General features: G+C 40.0%; 1 protein-coding gene across 20 annotated transcripts in view; it reads left to right on the forward strand.

Annotated features, from left to right (window-relative positions):
• The first annotated feature begins 208 nt into the window (after positions 1–208).
• Positions 209–15,593, forward strand: part of Picalm (phosphatidylinositol binding clathrin assembly protein) — a 94,954-nt gene continuing 79,569 nt past the window's right edge. For 12 of the 20 annotated variants that reach the window (XM_036186257.1, XM_036186283.1, XM_036186267.1 and 9 more), the window contains exon 1: positions 479–697. In XM_036186257.1, the coding sequence (XP_036042150.1) occupies positions 568–697 (130 nt within the window). In that variant the 5' untranslated portion in view covers positions 479–567. Of the gene's footprint in view, positions 698–15,593 lie in introns of all 20 variants that reach the window. The other 8 variants (XM_036186315.1, XM_036186331.1, XM_036186323.1 and 5 more) reach the window with 2 other exon arrangements.

Raw genomic sequence — 15,593 nt, forward strand, 5'->3', positions numbered from 1 at the left:
CCCCCCCCAACCCCCCCACCCGCCGCCGGCCGGCCTCCTGTTGCGCCCGCCGGGCGGGTTCCACCACGTAGCGCGCGGGCGCCGCCCCGCTCGTCCCTCGCCCGAGCGAGGGAGGGGGGCGCGCCGGAGAGGAAAGGGAAGGGAAAAGGGGGCGGGAGGAAGGGAGCTGGGGGGGGGGGGCGGGAGGGGGCGGGACCCGAGTCACGTGACGCAGGGGCAGCCCGGAAAGCTCCGAGGAGGAGCCTGGCGCCGCCATTTTCCTGCAGCTGCCTGTCCCTCTTGCCCGACCGGGTTCCAGCTGACCAGGGCAGGGGTGGGCTGAGGCTGAGGCGCGGGGCCCGGGAGTGCCCCGACTGGGTGTGGGAGCCCGCGGGGGGCACGCGAGCCGGGGCTCTGCGGGCGGGTGGCGGCGCGCGGCCCTGAGCCCCGCCCCAGGCCGGCAGGCGGGCCGGGAGCCGGTGGGGGTAGGGGGTGCGGTGGGGGGTGGGGACCCTCGGGCGCTTGCGGGGTGGGGGTCCCGGGCCCCGCCGGCTGCCGGGCGGAAGGGGTGGCGGACGAGCCGCAGAGATGTCTGGCCAGAGCCTGACGGACCGAATCACCGCGGCCCAGCACAGTGTCACTGGCTCGGCGGTCTCCAAGACAGTATGCAAGGCCACGACCCACGAGATCATGGGCCCCAAGAAAAAGCACCTGGACTGTGAGTGAAGCCCCCTCCTGCCCCCTCTCCATCTCCTTCCTCTCCCTCTGGAGCTGCCTTTTTCCTCCCTGCGTCTCGTCGGGCTGTGTTCTTTTCCGCTTCCATCACCCCTGCCTCTAACGGCCTCAGCTCGACTCTCAGAAGAGAAAGCGGCGTGACAAGCCGTCCTCTCCCCCGGAGATCCCCCGAGACCCTCTCCTCCCGGCTCCAGGCGCCTCCATGCCCCAGCGCGCCCCACCGGCTTGCCTCCCACCCAGTTCCTCACCCGAACTCCTCTCCCAGCTACTGCAGCTTTTGCCCTGCCTTCCCACCCGTCCCGTCCCTCCTCGCCGCCCTCGGCTCACTGGCTCCCCGCTAGCTCCGGGACTCGGCGCCCCATTGTTCCCCCGGTTTTCGCGTTTCCGTACGAAATCTGCCTGGTGGGCCCAGATTCCTGTCACTCCGCAGCCCTCGAGGCGGTTCCCGCATCTTTCCTAGGTTTTCCTCCCATTCCTTTTGGGTTTCCTTTCCTACTTTTCTATCTCCCCTTTGGGTTATCTTTGCCTCTCTAGCTTCCATTAAGTTCCTTTGACTTTATGTCACCTCCTTCCTTCAATATTGTACCCAGGCACTCGGCTTTTATTCCACTTATATTTGCGGGGAGTAGAAACAAAGGGACTCGGGCTGGTGTGGGGAAAGCTTTGTGGGAAGTTACTCTTTTTATTTGCCATCGTTATACTGTCTTGAGCTTTAAAGTTGGGTGAGTTGTACATGTCCGACCTTTCCCTTTTTTAATTCATATGGGGATATGGAAAAGGGCTTTACTGGTTTGGGTATGGGTTCCTGGAACTGTTAACATTGGCGGTTTGAATTTGGAAGCTTGAGTGTGAAGTGTTGGGATTAGAAATGGATTAGTAAATTTAGGTACAAATAATCAGGTGTGGAAACATTTTAATTCATGCTGGTTGTATTTTTTGATAACTACGGTTGCTTGAGCGGCATAGTATTACTCCAGCACTAATTTAGGTACAGTTAATAGAACAAACTCCTCCCAATTGTTTTCTAACCCGCGATCCACCTGTAAAACCACCTCCTTTTTCTTGCTGCTCATTTGCCTCAGGGTACAAAGCTCAGTGGATCACTCTATCCTTGAGTCCGTGGAACGTTTCAGGGAAGAAAATAGAGATATAGTCAACGATAGTAAATTCTCTCTTTAAATGACTCTCGGACACATTAGCTGAACTGACTTTCATCATACATGAAAGTTGCTTTGCCCTGTGAAGCAAGAGGGAGCTTGTCCTGAAAGGGAATTCACTGTAAGGAATCTTGTTTTTCATTTGGACGCTGGCTGTGAGGTTTGTACTACACACACACACACACACACACACACACACACACACACACACACACAATTCACTGTAAGGAATCCTGTTTTTCATTTGGACTTTGGCTGTGAGGTTTGTCACACACACACACACACACACACACACACACGTGAATTCTTCTAAGATACATTGCTTATGAAGTGCTGTTAGAACAAGTTATTGCCACAGACAGACCTATTATTCATTGTGATTTGTTCCCTAGCTGTGAAAAAGTTTTTATAAAACTCTTCATCTTGGTTGGCTGTGATCCTCATACAGGCTGCTGTTCAACTGTCTTTCCCTGTTTAGAGAGTGATTTAAAATGGTGACGTTTGTAAACATTCTTTAGGATAGTGTGAATAAATTACAAATGGGTTTTGAAAATGTAATAATTGGAGTAGACGTTTCTGTTTACATTCTTTGGAAAGACTACCCACGGACTCATTTCTTCTCCCTCCTTCCAGTTCCAGGCTTGTCTCAAATTTGGCTGTGTAGCCCAAGCTGGCTTTGAACTTGAGACCATCCTTCTGCCTCAGCCCTCCTGGTCTATGCAAAATCCTACTGTTAGTTTTAATGCTATGTTTGTGGTTTTTCATTTGTTTCTGTTTTTTTGGTGTGGAGAGGGCAGAAGATACTTGGGCATATGTGAAATGTTTTTCTCTTACTTATGATCAATTATAACAACAGATACAGCATTGAAACATTCTTTATAAAGGATGCATCTTCAGTTGCTGCAATGATTCTAAAGTGTTGCTAGGATGGGTAGAAGTCAGAAGTAAAGGTTGTGGTTTTATCAAGTTAGTGACCTTTTGTAATAGTACTAGAGATTTGAACTGGTTGGTCTTTAACAATAACCTTACATCTATACTTTCTCTCTACTACAGCTGTGTTTACAAACTCCCATAGTTTTAGAGCTTGAATATACTTACTAATGTTTTAATACTAGTGTATTAATAATAAGGTGCCTCTGTGTCTTCTTAATGAGGCCTTAAAACAATGATACTTTTTTCCCTTTATTGTAAAACTGCTTCTCACTAATATTTTAGTAAAATCTCTAATGATTGGTTTACAACCCTCCCTTCCCACTTCAGCCTGCTTTGAAAAGTTATCCACAGACAATTTTCGGTGTCAATGCCATGAACTTCAGGCTATGTAATATATAGTAAAGAAATGCATCAGATTAAGTAATTTTTGCCCCTTTAAAAAACTTTTCTTAATTTTGAAAGCTTAGTTCTCTTAGGCTTCTTAATATCCTCAACTACTAATGTCTGCTTCTTTGAACTGAGTGGGAACAATTTCATTTTTAAAATGGTAGCATTTAGCAAAAATATGCCTAGTAATTTACTATTTCTATAAATCCTTTAGCATGTGGAGGTGGCTTTTGTGTACTTCCTTGACAGTATCTTCCATATTAAGAAGTGATTATTGTCCATAAATTATGAGTCAATTCATACTACAGTGTATGTTTATTGTTTTTTGGCTTATAAGTATTAGTGCATAAAAGTATTTACTAATGTTCCTAGTGTGAAGGGTCTTTAAACTTGAAAAATAAGTATGATTTTCCATTTAATTTCAGGCTTCTGTGACTATTTGTAATCAAGATAGAAGAGCACAACCCTTAAATTTTTAGACACAGCCATCTCCCCACCCGAATCTACAGCTGTTCAAGTCTTTTGTATAAAGTGCAGTGTTTGCATGCAACCTACACATCTTCCTGTACATCTTACAGTGTCTCCTCATTACTTAAACCTGCTATGATGTAAATGCTGTGTAAACAGTTGTTAGGGAATAATGAAGAAAAAAAATGTGTGTGGTTCAGATACAACTTGTTTCCTACCAAATGACTTTGATCTGATGATATGGAACTCAAGTAGACTGAAGGCCAACCTCCTTTTTTTGTTTTTTGTTTTTGTTTTTTTCAAGACGTGGGTTTCTCTGTGTGGCCCTGGCTGTCCAGGAACTTGATTTGTAGACCAGGCTGGCCTCTGCCTGCCTCTGCCTCTTGAGTGCTGGGATTAAACCACTGCCCGACAAAAGAGAAAACTTTTTTTTCCCCCATAAACATGGAAACCTCACAGTAAGAGATCATTCATCCTTTTTAGCTGTTGGGTTTGTAATTACCAAATGAATTCTAAAACATTTTTTAAAAGTGATTGTATTTAAGAAGTGCTTAATAATATAACTGGAGAATTGTGTTGTTTAGCTTTATTATATATTTCTTTATATAGATAATTTTAAAGTGTCTTTTAGTTTAGAAGTGTAAGGGAGAAATGAAGTACTTCATAGTGACTTGGCTATTTTCTTATGTTTTGCATACTTAAGTTGGCCTGGAAATCTATGTAGCCCAGGTTGGCCTTGAACTCAGAATCTTGCCTCTGCCTCCTGAGAGATGGGACTGATGACAAGCATGTACTTCCACGATTGCTTGCAAAGCATTTACATGAAATATATTGATGTTTTAAAATAATCTCATTAAAAATTCTAGTTATCAAAAAATTCTGGTTATTAAAATTGATTTAATTTACAATAATAGGGATTGAATCTAGGGTCTTATACATGCTGGGCAAGTGCTCTACCACTGAGCTGTATATACACTGCCCTTTTCTTATTTTTGTTCTTGAGACAGGATGACCTTTAGTTTTCTTTACAGCCCAAGCAGACCTTGAACTTGTGTTCCTCCAGCCTCAGCTTTCTGTGTATCGTGATTATAGGCCTGTGGCACCAGGCCCTAAAGTTTTGCTTTAGTTTTTTACTTTGACTTTGTCCATCATTTAGAATATTAAAATGAAAGTTTACCACAATTCATAGAAAGTTGCATGTTTATTTTTAGTTTCAAAGTGTTTAATGTTACTGCTTTTGAAAAATCAAATAGGTAAGAAACAGTATAAAGGTTTCTTGGGAAGAGGTTGGAGTCCTACCTCCTTTGAAAGTAAAGGTTTAGTATTTGCTCTTCCTGTTCTTTTGGTGTCGAAAGTGGCATTTCCGTTACTTTGTGTTCTGTCTCATTGTGTTCCCAGTTGAAGTGCTTTATTTTTCTAGAGAATTGGAATTTTGAATATGACCTTTTAGAGTTTTCTATGTTCATTGTGTATATTGTTCTTTTCATGAAGAATTGTTCTGTTAATTTTAACTAATGAATTCATTAAAAAAGTTATATCGATGAACCTAAACTTTTGCATTAAAAATTATATTCAGATTTTGATTTGCTGGATTTTGTCATAATGCTGAGGATTTCTCATATATTTGTAGGTAGCTAGTGTATAGCTTTTGGGCTTATGCCTAGTTTTATTTATTAATATTTTTTGAAACAGGGTCCCATGTAGACCAGGCTAGCCTCAAACTCACTGTGTAGCTGATGATAACCTAAAATTCCTGGTCCTCTTACCTCTACTTCTCAAGTGCTAGGATTATGGGCATGTGCCACCATTGATTTTTTTTTTTTTTGATGAATATTCTTGGATTTATTATATGCAGGATACCTTACATTTATTATCTAGTTCTATCCTTTTAATAACTTCATGTGAGAGGTATTTTTTTCTCTACAAGGTCACATTCAGGAAGAGGTGGACTGAGCATTGAGCTCAAGTCTAGTGTTGAAGTATGTTAAGGTTCAGCAAGATGAGTATTTCTTAGAGTGGTATTCAGTTCATAGGAAGGGTCAGAGATTTCCCATATAGTTGCATTCCCACGTGTCTATATTGTCAAAAATGTTGACTAAAGTGGTACATTTGTATAATTGATTAACCCCTCCCTTTTTTTAAAATTTATTTATTATATATACAGAAGAGGGCATCAGATCTCATTACAGATGGTTGTGAGCCACCATGTGGTTGCTGGGAATTGAACTCAGGACCTCTGGAAGAGCAGTCAGTGCTCTTAACCTCTGAGCCATCTCTCTAGCCCGATAAACTCCTTTTAATATATCACTATCACCAAGCAGTTCACATTAGGATTCACTCTTGGCTTTTGTAATTCTACAAGTTTGGACAATATATGCATCTACCCACTATTGTATTGTTGTATAGGGTTAATTTGACTATCCTGAAATGCTTTGTGGTTTTCCAAACCCCTTTAGCCTCTGATTTTTCACTGTCTTCATAGCTTTACTTTTTTCAGAAAGCTATGTGATTGGGATCTTGCATACAGTAGGTAGCCTTTTCACATTGGGCTTTTCACCCAGTAATATACACTTCAAATGAGCCTGTCTTTCCATGGCTGAATACAGCTCATTTTCTTTAAACACTGAATAATATTCCATTGTATGTGCCATGGATTATTGGTTCATTCTACTGAAGGATATCTTGGTTCTGCCCAAATTTTGCCAATTATGTTTTAACCTTTTTCAGCATTTTTCTGTATGTGTTACAGTATGTTTTATTTTGTGAGAAACTGCTAAACCATTTTCCAAAGTCACCTCATCACTTTTTATTCCTACTAGTAATGAATGAGAATCTTGTCTTGTGTTTGATATTTTTACTTCATTCTGGATTTGACTATTCTTTGTAGGTAGGTGGTAGGGTTCATCCTGTTCATAGCATGCCTTATATGACAGTTCTTCATATACTTGGTTGGTATCTGTAGGTCTTTGATGAAGTTTCTTCTGTTACAGTCTTTGATTCTTCCTAAAAGTCAGATTCTTTGTTTTCTTACTGAATTTTAGGAGGGGGCTTTTGTTTTTTATTTTTATTTTTTGTGTATTTTGGATAATTGACTTGTCTCACATCTTTTGCAAATATTTTTGTGGCTAGTCCTTTTTTTTTTTTTTTTTTTTTTTTGACAGTTTTTTTCAGAAAGAAAATTTTTGCTTCAGTATATAGTCTAGACCAGTGAGTGGTTCTCAGCCCCTGGGGTTGAGTGACCCTTTGACAGGGGTCACATATCAGATAGCCTGCATATCAGATCTTCATTTTATGATTTATAACAGTAGCAAAATTACAGTTATGAAATAGCAGTGAAAATAATTTTAAGGTTGGAGGTCACTACAACACGAGGAACTGTACTAAAGGGTCGCAGCATTAGGAAGGGTGAGAACCACTACCACTGGTCTAAGCATCACTTCCTCTTGGATTATGCCGTTAGTGTTGTATCTAAAGAGTAATCACCAAATCCAAAGTTGTTTGGATTACTCCCCAGATTGTCTTCCAGAAACTTGGTTCTGTAATTTTCATTTGGTTCTCTACTCAGTTTGAGCCAGTTTCTGTGGAAGGTGCAATAAAGTCTGTGTCATTCATGTTTCTTTTGCATGGATGTATTCATTTGCTCCCATACTACAGACCTGGTCTTTGCCCTTTGTTGGCAGCAGTTCTTTAGGTCTCAACCAAGGACTCCTGGGAGTCTACAACCTTGGCAAGTTTTAGAGGTCAAAACTTAGTGTTACATATCCTAAGATACAACTGTCCTTCTCTATTCTTGTACAGTAGAGTTTTCTAGAGGCTTTGTGCTGTGTGATTATTGCAAATGAATGTATTGGCAAACAGTAACAGCTTAACTCTATTGTCAATCCATATAGTAAAGACTTATGAAAAGTGTTCTAATGCTAGTCTTCTAAATTTTAAATATAATTTTCATAAAACCTGCTAATACAATGAATGATTTTATTTCTAAATGAATACATTTAAAACTACTCAATTTCAGTTTCTGACATTAAATATTGATAGAGAAAACTCACAAAAAGGTTCTTAAGGATCCTCAGTTTTTGTGCATATAAAGGTACCAAGACTAAAATACATACTTTTGGGAAGGATATTAGGAGTAAAGGGTGCTCCAGGAGGAACTTGATATACAAATATTTTAAAAAGATTAGTTATTTTTAGGTGTATGTGTCTGGGTCTGAACATAAGTGCAGTGCCCACAGAGGCCAGAGGCCTTGGATCCCTTTGAAGCTGCCGTTGTAAATTGTCTGGCGTGGGTGCTGGGAACTAAACTCAAGTCCACTGAAAGAGCACTTTTGAAAAGCAAGCATCTCTCTCTCTCTCTCTCTTTCTTTCTTTTTTTTTTTTTTTTAAACAGGGTTTCTCTGTGTAACAGCCCTGGCTGTCCTGGAACTCACTCTGTAGATCAGGCTAGCCTCGAACTCACAGAGATCCACCTGGCTCTGCCTCCCAAGTGCTGGGATTAAAGGCGTGCACCACCACTGCCCAGTTCTCCTTCTTTTTAAATATTTCACCACATATATTTTTTCTTGTGGAGTCTAAGCTGAAAATGCCATGTAAATGGGTCACCAAGTAAGCACTCTAACCACTGAGCCATCTATCTCTCCAGCATATTTACCACCATTTACAAAGTTTGTAATTTTCTTAAACTGTAGTCAGAGCAGACATACTTGTGGGATTTATGTGAAAGTTTTCTTTGTAGTTTTTATTTCCCTGTCCTGTTTCTCTTCACAGTATACTCAGCAGCACTCTGGTGTTGAGTAAATAGTGAAGAGGCATGTATCTGCCTTTATGGCTAACACTAATCCAGGAAGTCTGTGGAAACAGCCGAGAGATCTGCCTCAGCAGTCTAGGATTGGTTTTCCTAGGACAGCTTACTTATATCTGGTGTAAAATTGCACAGACATTGTCATGGTAATGCATGGTCATGGGTGGCTGTGGGTTTCTTAGGGCTCAGAAATTCTTAGAGGTGTGGTTTAGTTCAGTTGGTTGGTGATGAGGGAGAAACATTGTAACAAGCAAAACTTTTGGTTATGGTTCTTTAATTGGAAGGAGGTATTAAAATGTACATCTTGAAGGATGTTCTTGAAAGGAGAAGTACAATTTTAAGTATGAAGTAGGGATCTAAAACTAGATCTGAAATGATTGAATCCCTCTATGCTCTACTCCAAGGAGGTGCTGATTACATTGACCTTCAAGGGAACAACTGTGTGGGAGATTTTTTTTTTTTTTTTTGTTTGAGATAACAAAGGAGAAATACACTTACCAGATAGAAATGAAATAATTATTTTGGAAGGAATCTGAATGAAATCCAAGGTAAGGATTAGGAGAGCTAGTGATGGTAGTAATAATATTAATAAATCTGGAACCTTCATTTCATGCCAAGGGTTGATGGAGATTGTTGAAATTTTCTCTGAAACCTGGAAATTCTAGTCTTAGAAATGTGCTAGAATCTCTAGTAGTCCTAGGGGCCAGATATACCTCGAGGATAGTTCTTTCAAGTAGTGGGTGAGGAAGTTAAGCATGTTTTACTACTTTCCTTACTACAGATGTGCAGCTTTGCTCTGCAGGTGTCCTCACAGGATATGGTCGGGTGCTATATTTTGATTGTGTATATTTGATTATGGGTCCTTATATGACTATAACTTAGAACACGACAGCTTGCTGGTCATAGAATTATCTATCTTTGAGTGCTTAAGAAATGCTGTATTTTGAAACATCTAATATGTAAAAATATCTATATAATTTAATTATACAAGTAAATAGTAAGGGTATTTATATAGAGAGTATTGATAAATTTTTGATACACTTCAGGTATTTGTTTATAGAAATTTATTTTATTCATTTATAAGGTAATTTAAAGTATTACCTCTTAACTAGTCCTAAGGTAGCATGAAAAGGGGGTTTGAGGCTTTATGCTCCCTCCCCTCTCTGCATGTGTGTACATGCATGCCGCAAATGTTGTGTTTACAAGTTTTAAGTTAAGAGAGAATTCTTTGTTATTTTTTTATTTCATTTTTTCTCAAGACAAGCTTTCTCTGTGTTGCTCTGGCTGTCCTGGAACTCTAAACCAGGCTGGCCTTGAACTCAAAGATATCTGCCTGCTTCTGCTTCCCTTTTGCTGGCATTAAAGGCGTGGTATCAACTACCACCTGGCAAGGGAGAATTTTATAATTGTTAATTGCAACACGATTCATATTGCCGACAACTTAACTGTTTCAAAGTGTTCAGTGGTGTGTATTCATAATATGTATGTGCCCATCACTGTTACCTAATTCTAGAACATTTTTCATCCCCTACAAAGAAATTCTGTATCTGATAATAGTCATTCCCATTCTCCTTACTCAACCACAACCAGGAATCTATTGTATCTGTTCTGGGCTTTTCATGTTAGTAAAATTGTAGCATATGATCTTTGCTTCAGGTATCTGTCCATTAGCATAATGCTTTGAAGGGTCCATCCTTGCTGCTGTAGTAACCATACTTCTTTCTTATAAAGGAGTAATTTTTACCTCGTATAGACATACTACATTTTGTTTGGATATTCATCTGTTTTTTAAAGTTCGGACATTGTAGGTGATAGGGAAAAATTCCCCAGTAGTGAGTAACACTGATGACACAGTAAATCAAATCAGATCGAATTCATGTGTCCTGGTTTAATCTGAGCAGAACAAAACAACTCCCAGGTGACTTTGATAGACAGCAGTACTTAATATTGGTAAACACATTTCCATTGGTTGTTAGTGCTCTCATATCTAAGAAACCATTGGCTTATTCAAGTTTACACTTGTCTTCTAGAAGTTTTATCGTTTTAGCTCTTACACATAGGATTGATTGATCACTTTCGATCTGATATTTATATATGGTGTGAAGACGTATCTTAATCTATTTTCTGTTCTTTTAAAAAATACCACATAATGGATAATTGGTAAAGGAAATAAATTTCCTTTTCATGGTTCTCAAGTCTGGGAAGTCCAGTATCAGTGTGCAGGCCTCTGTGAGGTCCTTCTTGCTAGGTCTTGATATGGTGGAGGGCATCACATGGTAAAGAACACATGAGAGCTTTTGCTTTGCTAACTAACCTACTCTCACAGTAATGACATGAACCCACTCATGAAGGTTAGGTCCTCATGGCCTAATCACATCTTAAAGGCACACCTCTTAGGGCTGTGCATAGTGGCAGGTAAATTTCAACTTGAGTTTCTGAGGGAGAATGAAGGCCAAAATAGGAGGCAAAGTTAAGAGACTCTAAAGATAGTTGAAGGTTGTCTTGTTGGCTTTTTAAAAAAACCCTTTTGAGGTCATCGTGAAATCTAGTTCTATTACCTTCATATAACGTGAAATAGAAAATTTCATGAGTTAGTCTGAAGTACTATTGATGAATGGAATTATTTGGCTTAAACAGTCTCTCAGTTGGATGGACCTCTTGATGAGTATGTTTTTAGGTACTGAGTTATGTGTTGTATTTTAATTGTGTGAAGAGATGAACCATCAATTAAACAATTGTTTTTTTTTTTCCTTTATACAGAAATGTCTTGGATTTCCTTATAATGATACTTTTCTTGTCTCAAAGTTGTTGTTGTCTTTGTAGCTCTTGTAATTATAGTTGTTTTTAGAAAGGATCCTCCTGTGTCTTCTTTTCCCATGCCAAATGCAGCATGGGACAAATATGCAATAAAAGATGCTGACTGGGTCAAGTAGTGGGGAGGTTTTTGTGGGTTTCCATGAAGTAGTATTGAGTAGTGCTTTGGAATCTTAGGAAAGGAAGAGAAGGGTTGTTAGAAGAGTAATAGAGTTTCTTGTGTCAATGAACAGCTTTTTTACAGACTTGAATCGATTTTTTATTTTATTTTGAGAGGGAAGGGATTATGGAAATGGGGAAATAAACATCTGGATTTAGTTCATGTAAAATTAAGGCAGTTTGAAACGAAAATATTTATTCCAAGGCTTACCTATTGTTGGTATGTTTGATTTTAGGCATAGTTTTGTCAGTAAAATCTTTCAGTTTTTCTGCTTTCTAGGATTATAGGCTTATGTAGTTGTTAAAAGTAAATTCTAGACAGTCCTTGGTTTTAAACTTTTGCTTATCTCCAATAGTTTGTACCTTGTGGTAGGATGTAAGAGCTTATTTACTAAATACTTGTGTGTTGTGAGAGAGGATACTGGTAAAAGCATTTAAAATGTAACTAGAAATAGTAAGAAATAAAGGCTATACCTTTAATCCACTGCTGTGCATGGTGATGGCAGTGTCTTTGTGCTTTGCCTCAGCTGTATCCTAGCCTTCCAGTATCCATGCTGTTTGAGAAGGCCTACTGAGATCCATGGGTTTATGTTTTTGTGAGTATTTTTCTTGAAGGGTTGAGTGACAAGACTCTTGTTTAACGATACTTTAATTCTTTAGAAAACTTGATTTTGATTTTGTGAGAAAAAAAGGGTTTTTTGTTTTTGTGGTTTTTTTTTTTTGAGACAGGGTTTCTCTGTGTATCCCTGGCCATCCTAGAACTTGCTCTGTAGATCAGGCTAACCTCGAACTCAAGAATTATCTGCCTGTCTCTGCTGGGATTAAAGGTGTGCCCCACCACTGCCTGGCTTTTTTTGGGGGGGGAGGGGAGAGACAAAGTCTTAACTGTATGCTAGACTGACCTGGAACTCAGCAGTCTTTCTCACCTCCCGGGATTCCAGGTGTGAACTTCCAAGCCTAGCTTTGAGTTAATATTGAGCAGGATCTGTGCCAGTCTGGGATAGATACAGTTAGTGGGGTAGATAGAGAGATAGTGAGTGAGGTGCTAAGGGAAAATGATCAAGGTTCAGACAGAATATGAAGATACGACTTTGTCTTTACCCTAAAAGGATTATGAGTGCAAAACTACCAAGTAATTGAAATACATTTGTGTGTGTGTGTGTGTGTGTGTGTAGTTCATGTGTGAAGTTTTCAAAGTAGGAGGGAGGGATTAAGTTGAAAGGAGGTTAGTAAAGTCTTCACAGAGGAGGGGACCAGATTTTAAAGGATACATAGTGATTTTGAAGGTATAGAAAGAGTTATTTTTTTTAAATTGGCTTATGTAGTAACAGGGAGGTAAGAAAGAGCTTTATAGTGTGGGAAAAACTTAGATGGTGCAATGCAGTGTGTTATAGAGGGGCTAGATGAGGCTGGATTGGGAGCTCTTAAAGGTCCTGTTTCCTTGCCAGACTTTGTCTTCAACCTCTACTCCACAGATCTTGTCTTAGAGCCCCTCTCCCTTTGCTGTTGCTAGATGCCAGTGCCACAAAGCTGGGGAGTGCTTGCTTTATTCCTAACTTGGTAGTTTGTAGGCTGCAGAGGATGGGAGAAAAAAGGAACAGAGGACCAAAAAGAGGATTTTATGTGTTATGCATGACTGTTTGAGTTTTAATAAATGAAATCAGCTATTCCATGATCTTACAGTTTTTTTTTTTTTGTGTGTGTGTGCTTGTTCAGAAATCTAGCCTTTGGAGGGGGCTCTATATTGATGAATGGACATAAATTCTTTAGATAATAGTTAATAATAAAGATTCTAGAGCAAGCACATTGATTTCTTCAATTTAACTATTTAGATGTGCTTATCTAAAAAAGAACAGTTATTCTTGATATTTTTGTTTTGTTTTTGAGACAGGGTTTCTCTGTAAAAGCCCTAGCTGTCCTGGAACTCACTCAGTAACCAAGCAGGCCTCGAACTCACAGAGATCCACCTGCCTCTGCCTCCCGAGTGCTGGGACTAAAGGCATGTGCCGCACTGTGTGGATTATTCTTGGTGTTTTAAAAGCTGAATCTACCAAATGAGACTTACAGTATGGTGGGAATTAATAAACTCCTAAATAATTGAAGTGTTGACTGTCTTCTATTAATATATACCCAGGTTACTGTGTGGAGATTATTCAAATCTAAAAGCAAAATTGCTAACTGGGGTCTGTAGCTGGAGAGTTTTTTTCCCAGCTCCTACCAAGCCCCCGCAGTCCCACAGCCCACTTATGAAATAAACACACAGACTCATATTATTTAAACTGTTTGGCCTAATGGCTCAGGCTTCTAGCTGTCTAGTTCTTACATCTTAAATTAACCCAGTCTATAAATTTATACCTTGCCACATGTCTCATGGCTTACCAGTATTTTACATGTTGGTATTCAGGGCGGCAGCTGGCAGCATCTCTCTGACTCAGCCTTCCACTTCTCAGAATTCTCTTCTCTCCTTGTCCCACCTATACTAAGTCCTGCCTGGCTACTGGCCAATCAGCATTTTATTTATGCAGAGCGATATCCACAGCAGGGTTCTTAACCTAGTAAGGAAAATGACATACACACATAACTCTATTACCAGACAATGTAAGGTAGATACCAATCTAATGACATTGAGGATCAGAGGAAGGAGGTACTGCCTCTATCCAGCACAACTGGACCTTCAGTGATGAGGAGAGAGGAGAAATAGTAATTTCATGCAGAGGAAAAGAATGTACAAACTTGTCTAGGTAGGAAGACTGCAGCGGTGTGTGAATGTTAACAAGTGTTCTATTTGGAAGTGGGATTCTTTGGGGCTGTGAGGGGCAAAAGTGTAGTTGGAGTAATTGACTACAGGGCAGATAGTAGAAGAAGTTGAATTTTAACCACACACCTTTAGTCAGAGGTTATTGCTTGATAGCTTGCCTCACATTCACTTTAATCCTCTTTCCTCAGCCTCCAGAGTATTGGGGTTATAGGTAGCCCACTAAGCTAGGCTATGTTGTTTTGAGACAGGGTTTCACTGTCCAAGCTTCTCTCACATTTGGGATTTCTCCTTCCTCAGCCTTCCAAGTGATAGGGTAACAAATGTCACTACTCTGGGCCAGACTTGAAATTTTGACTAGATCCAATATCTTTATGTACTTAGTATCATCTTAATGTATTGTTGTACTGTATACTATCATGTGTTTCAGTTTTTAATGTTACTTTATTATTAATTGTAGCTAGAGTTTTCCTGCCTGGCCCAGTCAGGACAAATCTCTCTTACCCGCCAGTCCCACAGTCCCTCAGACCCTACCAAGAAAGCACACAGAAACTTATATAGCTTATAAACTGTATGGCTGTGGCAGGCTGCTTGTTATCTACCTTTTCTATCTTAAATTAACCCATTTCTGTTAATCTATACTTTGCCACATGGCGTGTGGCTTACCAGTGTCTTTACATGTTGCTTCTCATGGCGGCGGCTGGCGGTGTCTCTCCCCAACCTTCTACTTCCCAGAATTCTCTTCTCTCTTGTCCCGCCTATACTTCCTGCCTAGCCACTGGCCAAACAGCATTTTATTTGTACAGAGAGAGATCCACAGCACTTCCCCTTTTCTTTTTTTTTTTTTTTTTTTTAAGGAAGGTTTTAACTTTTACATAGTACAATTACATATAACAAAACAATTATCAAGCAAGAATTATAGTTACAATATTAAAGAAGATATCCTATCTATCTTATATTTGTGAGTTTAAAGTTTTATATCTAACTTATCTTGTAACTGAGGAAATTATAACTATCTAGTCTTCAACCACATCAAAGACATCAGAAGGATTTAATATTACCTGAGAACTGGGAGAAGGATGCAAGCAACTTTCGGGAGTTTTGCAGGGTAGACAGAGACAGCTGGCAGCCTGAACAGTCACCTAATGTTCCTTTGTAATGTTGGGGCATTTGTCTTCAGCCCACAGGGCTAGAGTCTCTCAGTCACTTCTCTCAGTGTCCTGTTGAATGTCTGTCAGTTTCCTCTGTGAAGCAGGAGCCTGAGGACCATTTTGTCAAGCAAAGTTCAGTCCTGCATGTCCAGTTGATCGAGCAGTCCAGGCAAGAACAGCTCAAATGGCTATTTTTTGCCAAGGTGAAGATAAACTTCATATGAAGTGTCTTCAATGCCCATCCTCCTCTCTGA

This window comes from Onychomys torridus, chromosome 1, assembly GCF_903995425.1.
Source record: "Onychomys torridus chromosome 1, mOncTor1.1, whole genome shotgun sequence".
Classification (NCBI taxonomy): Eukaryota; Metazoa; Chordata; class Mammalia; order Rodentia; family Cricetidae; genus Onychomys; species Onychomys torridus.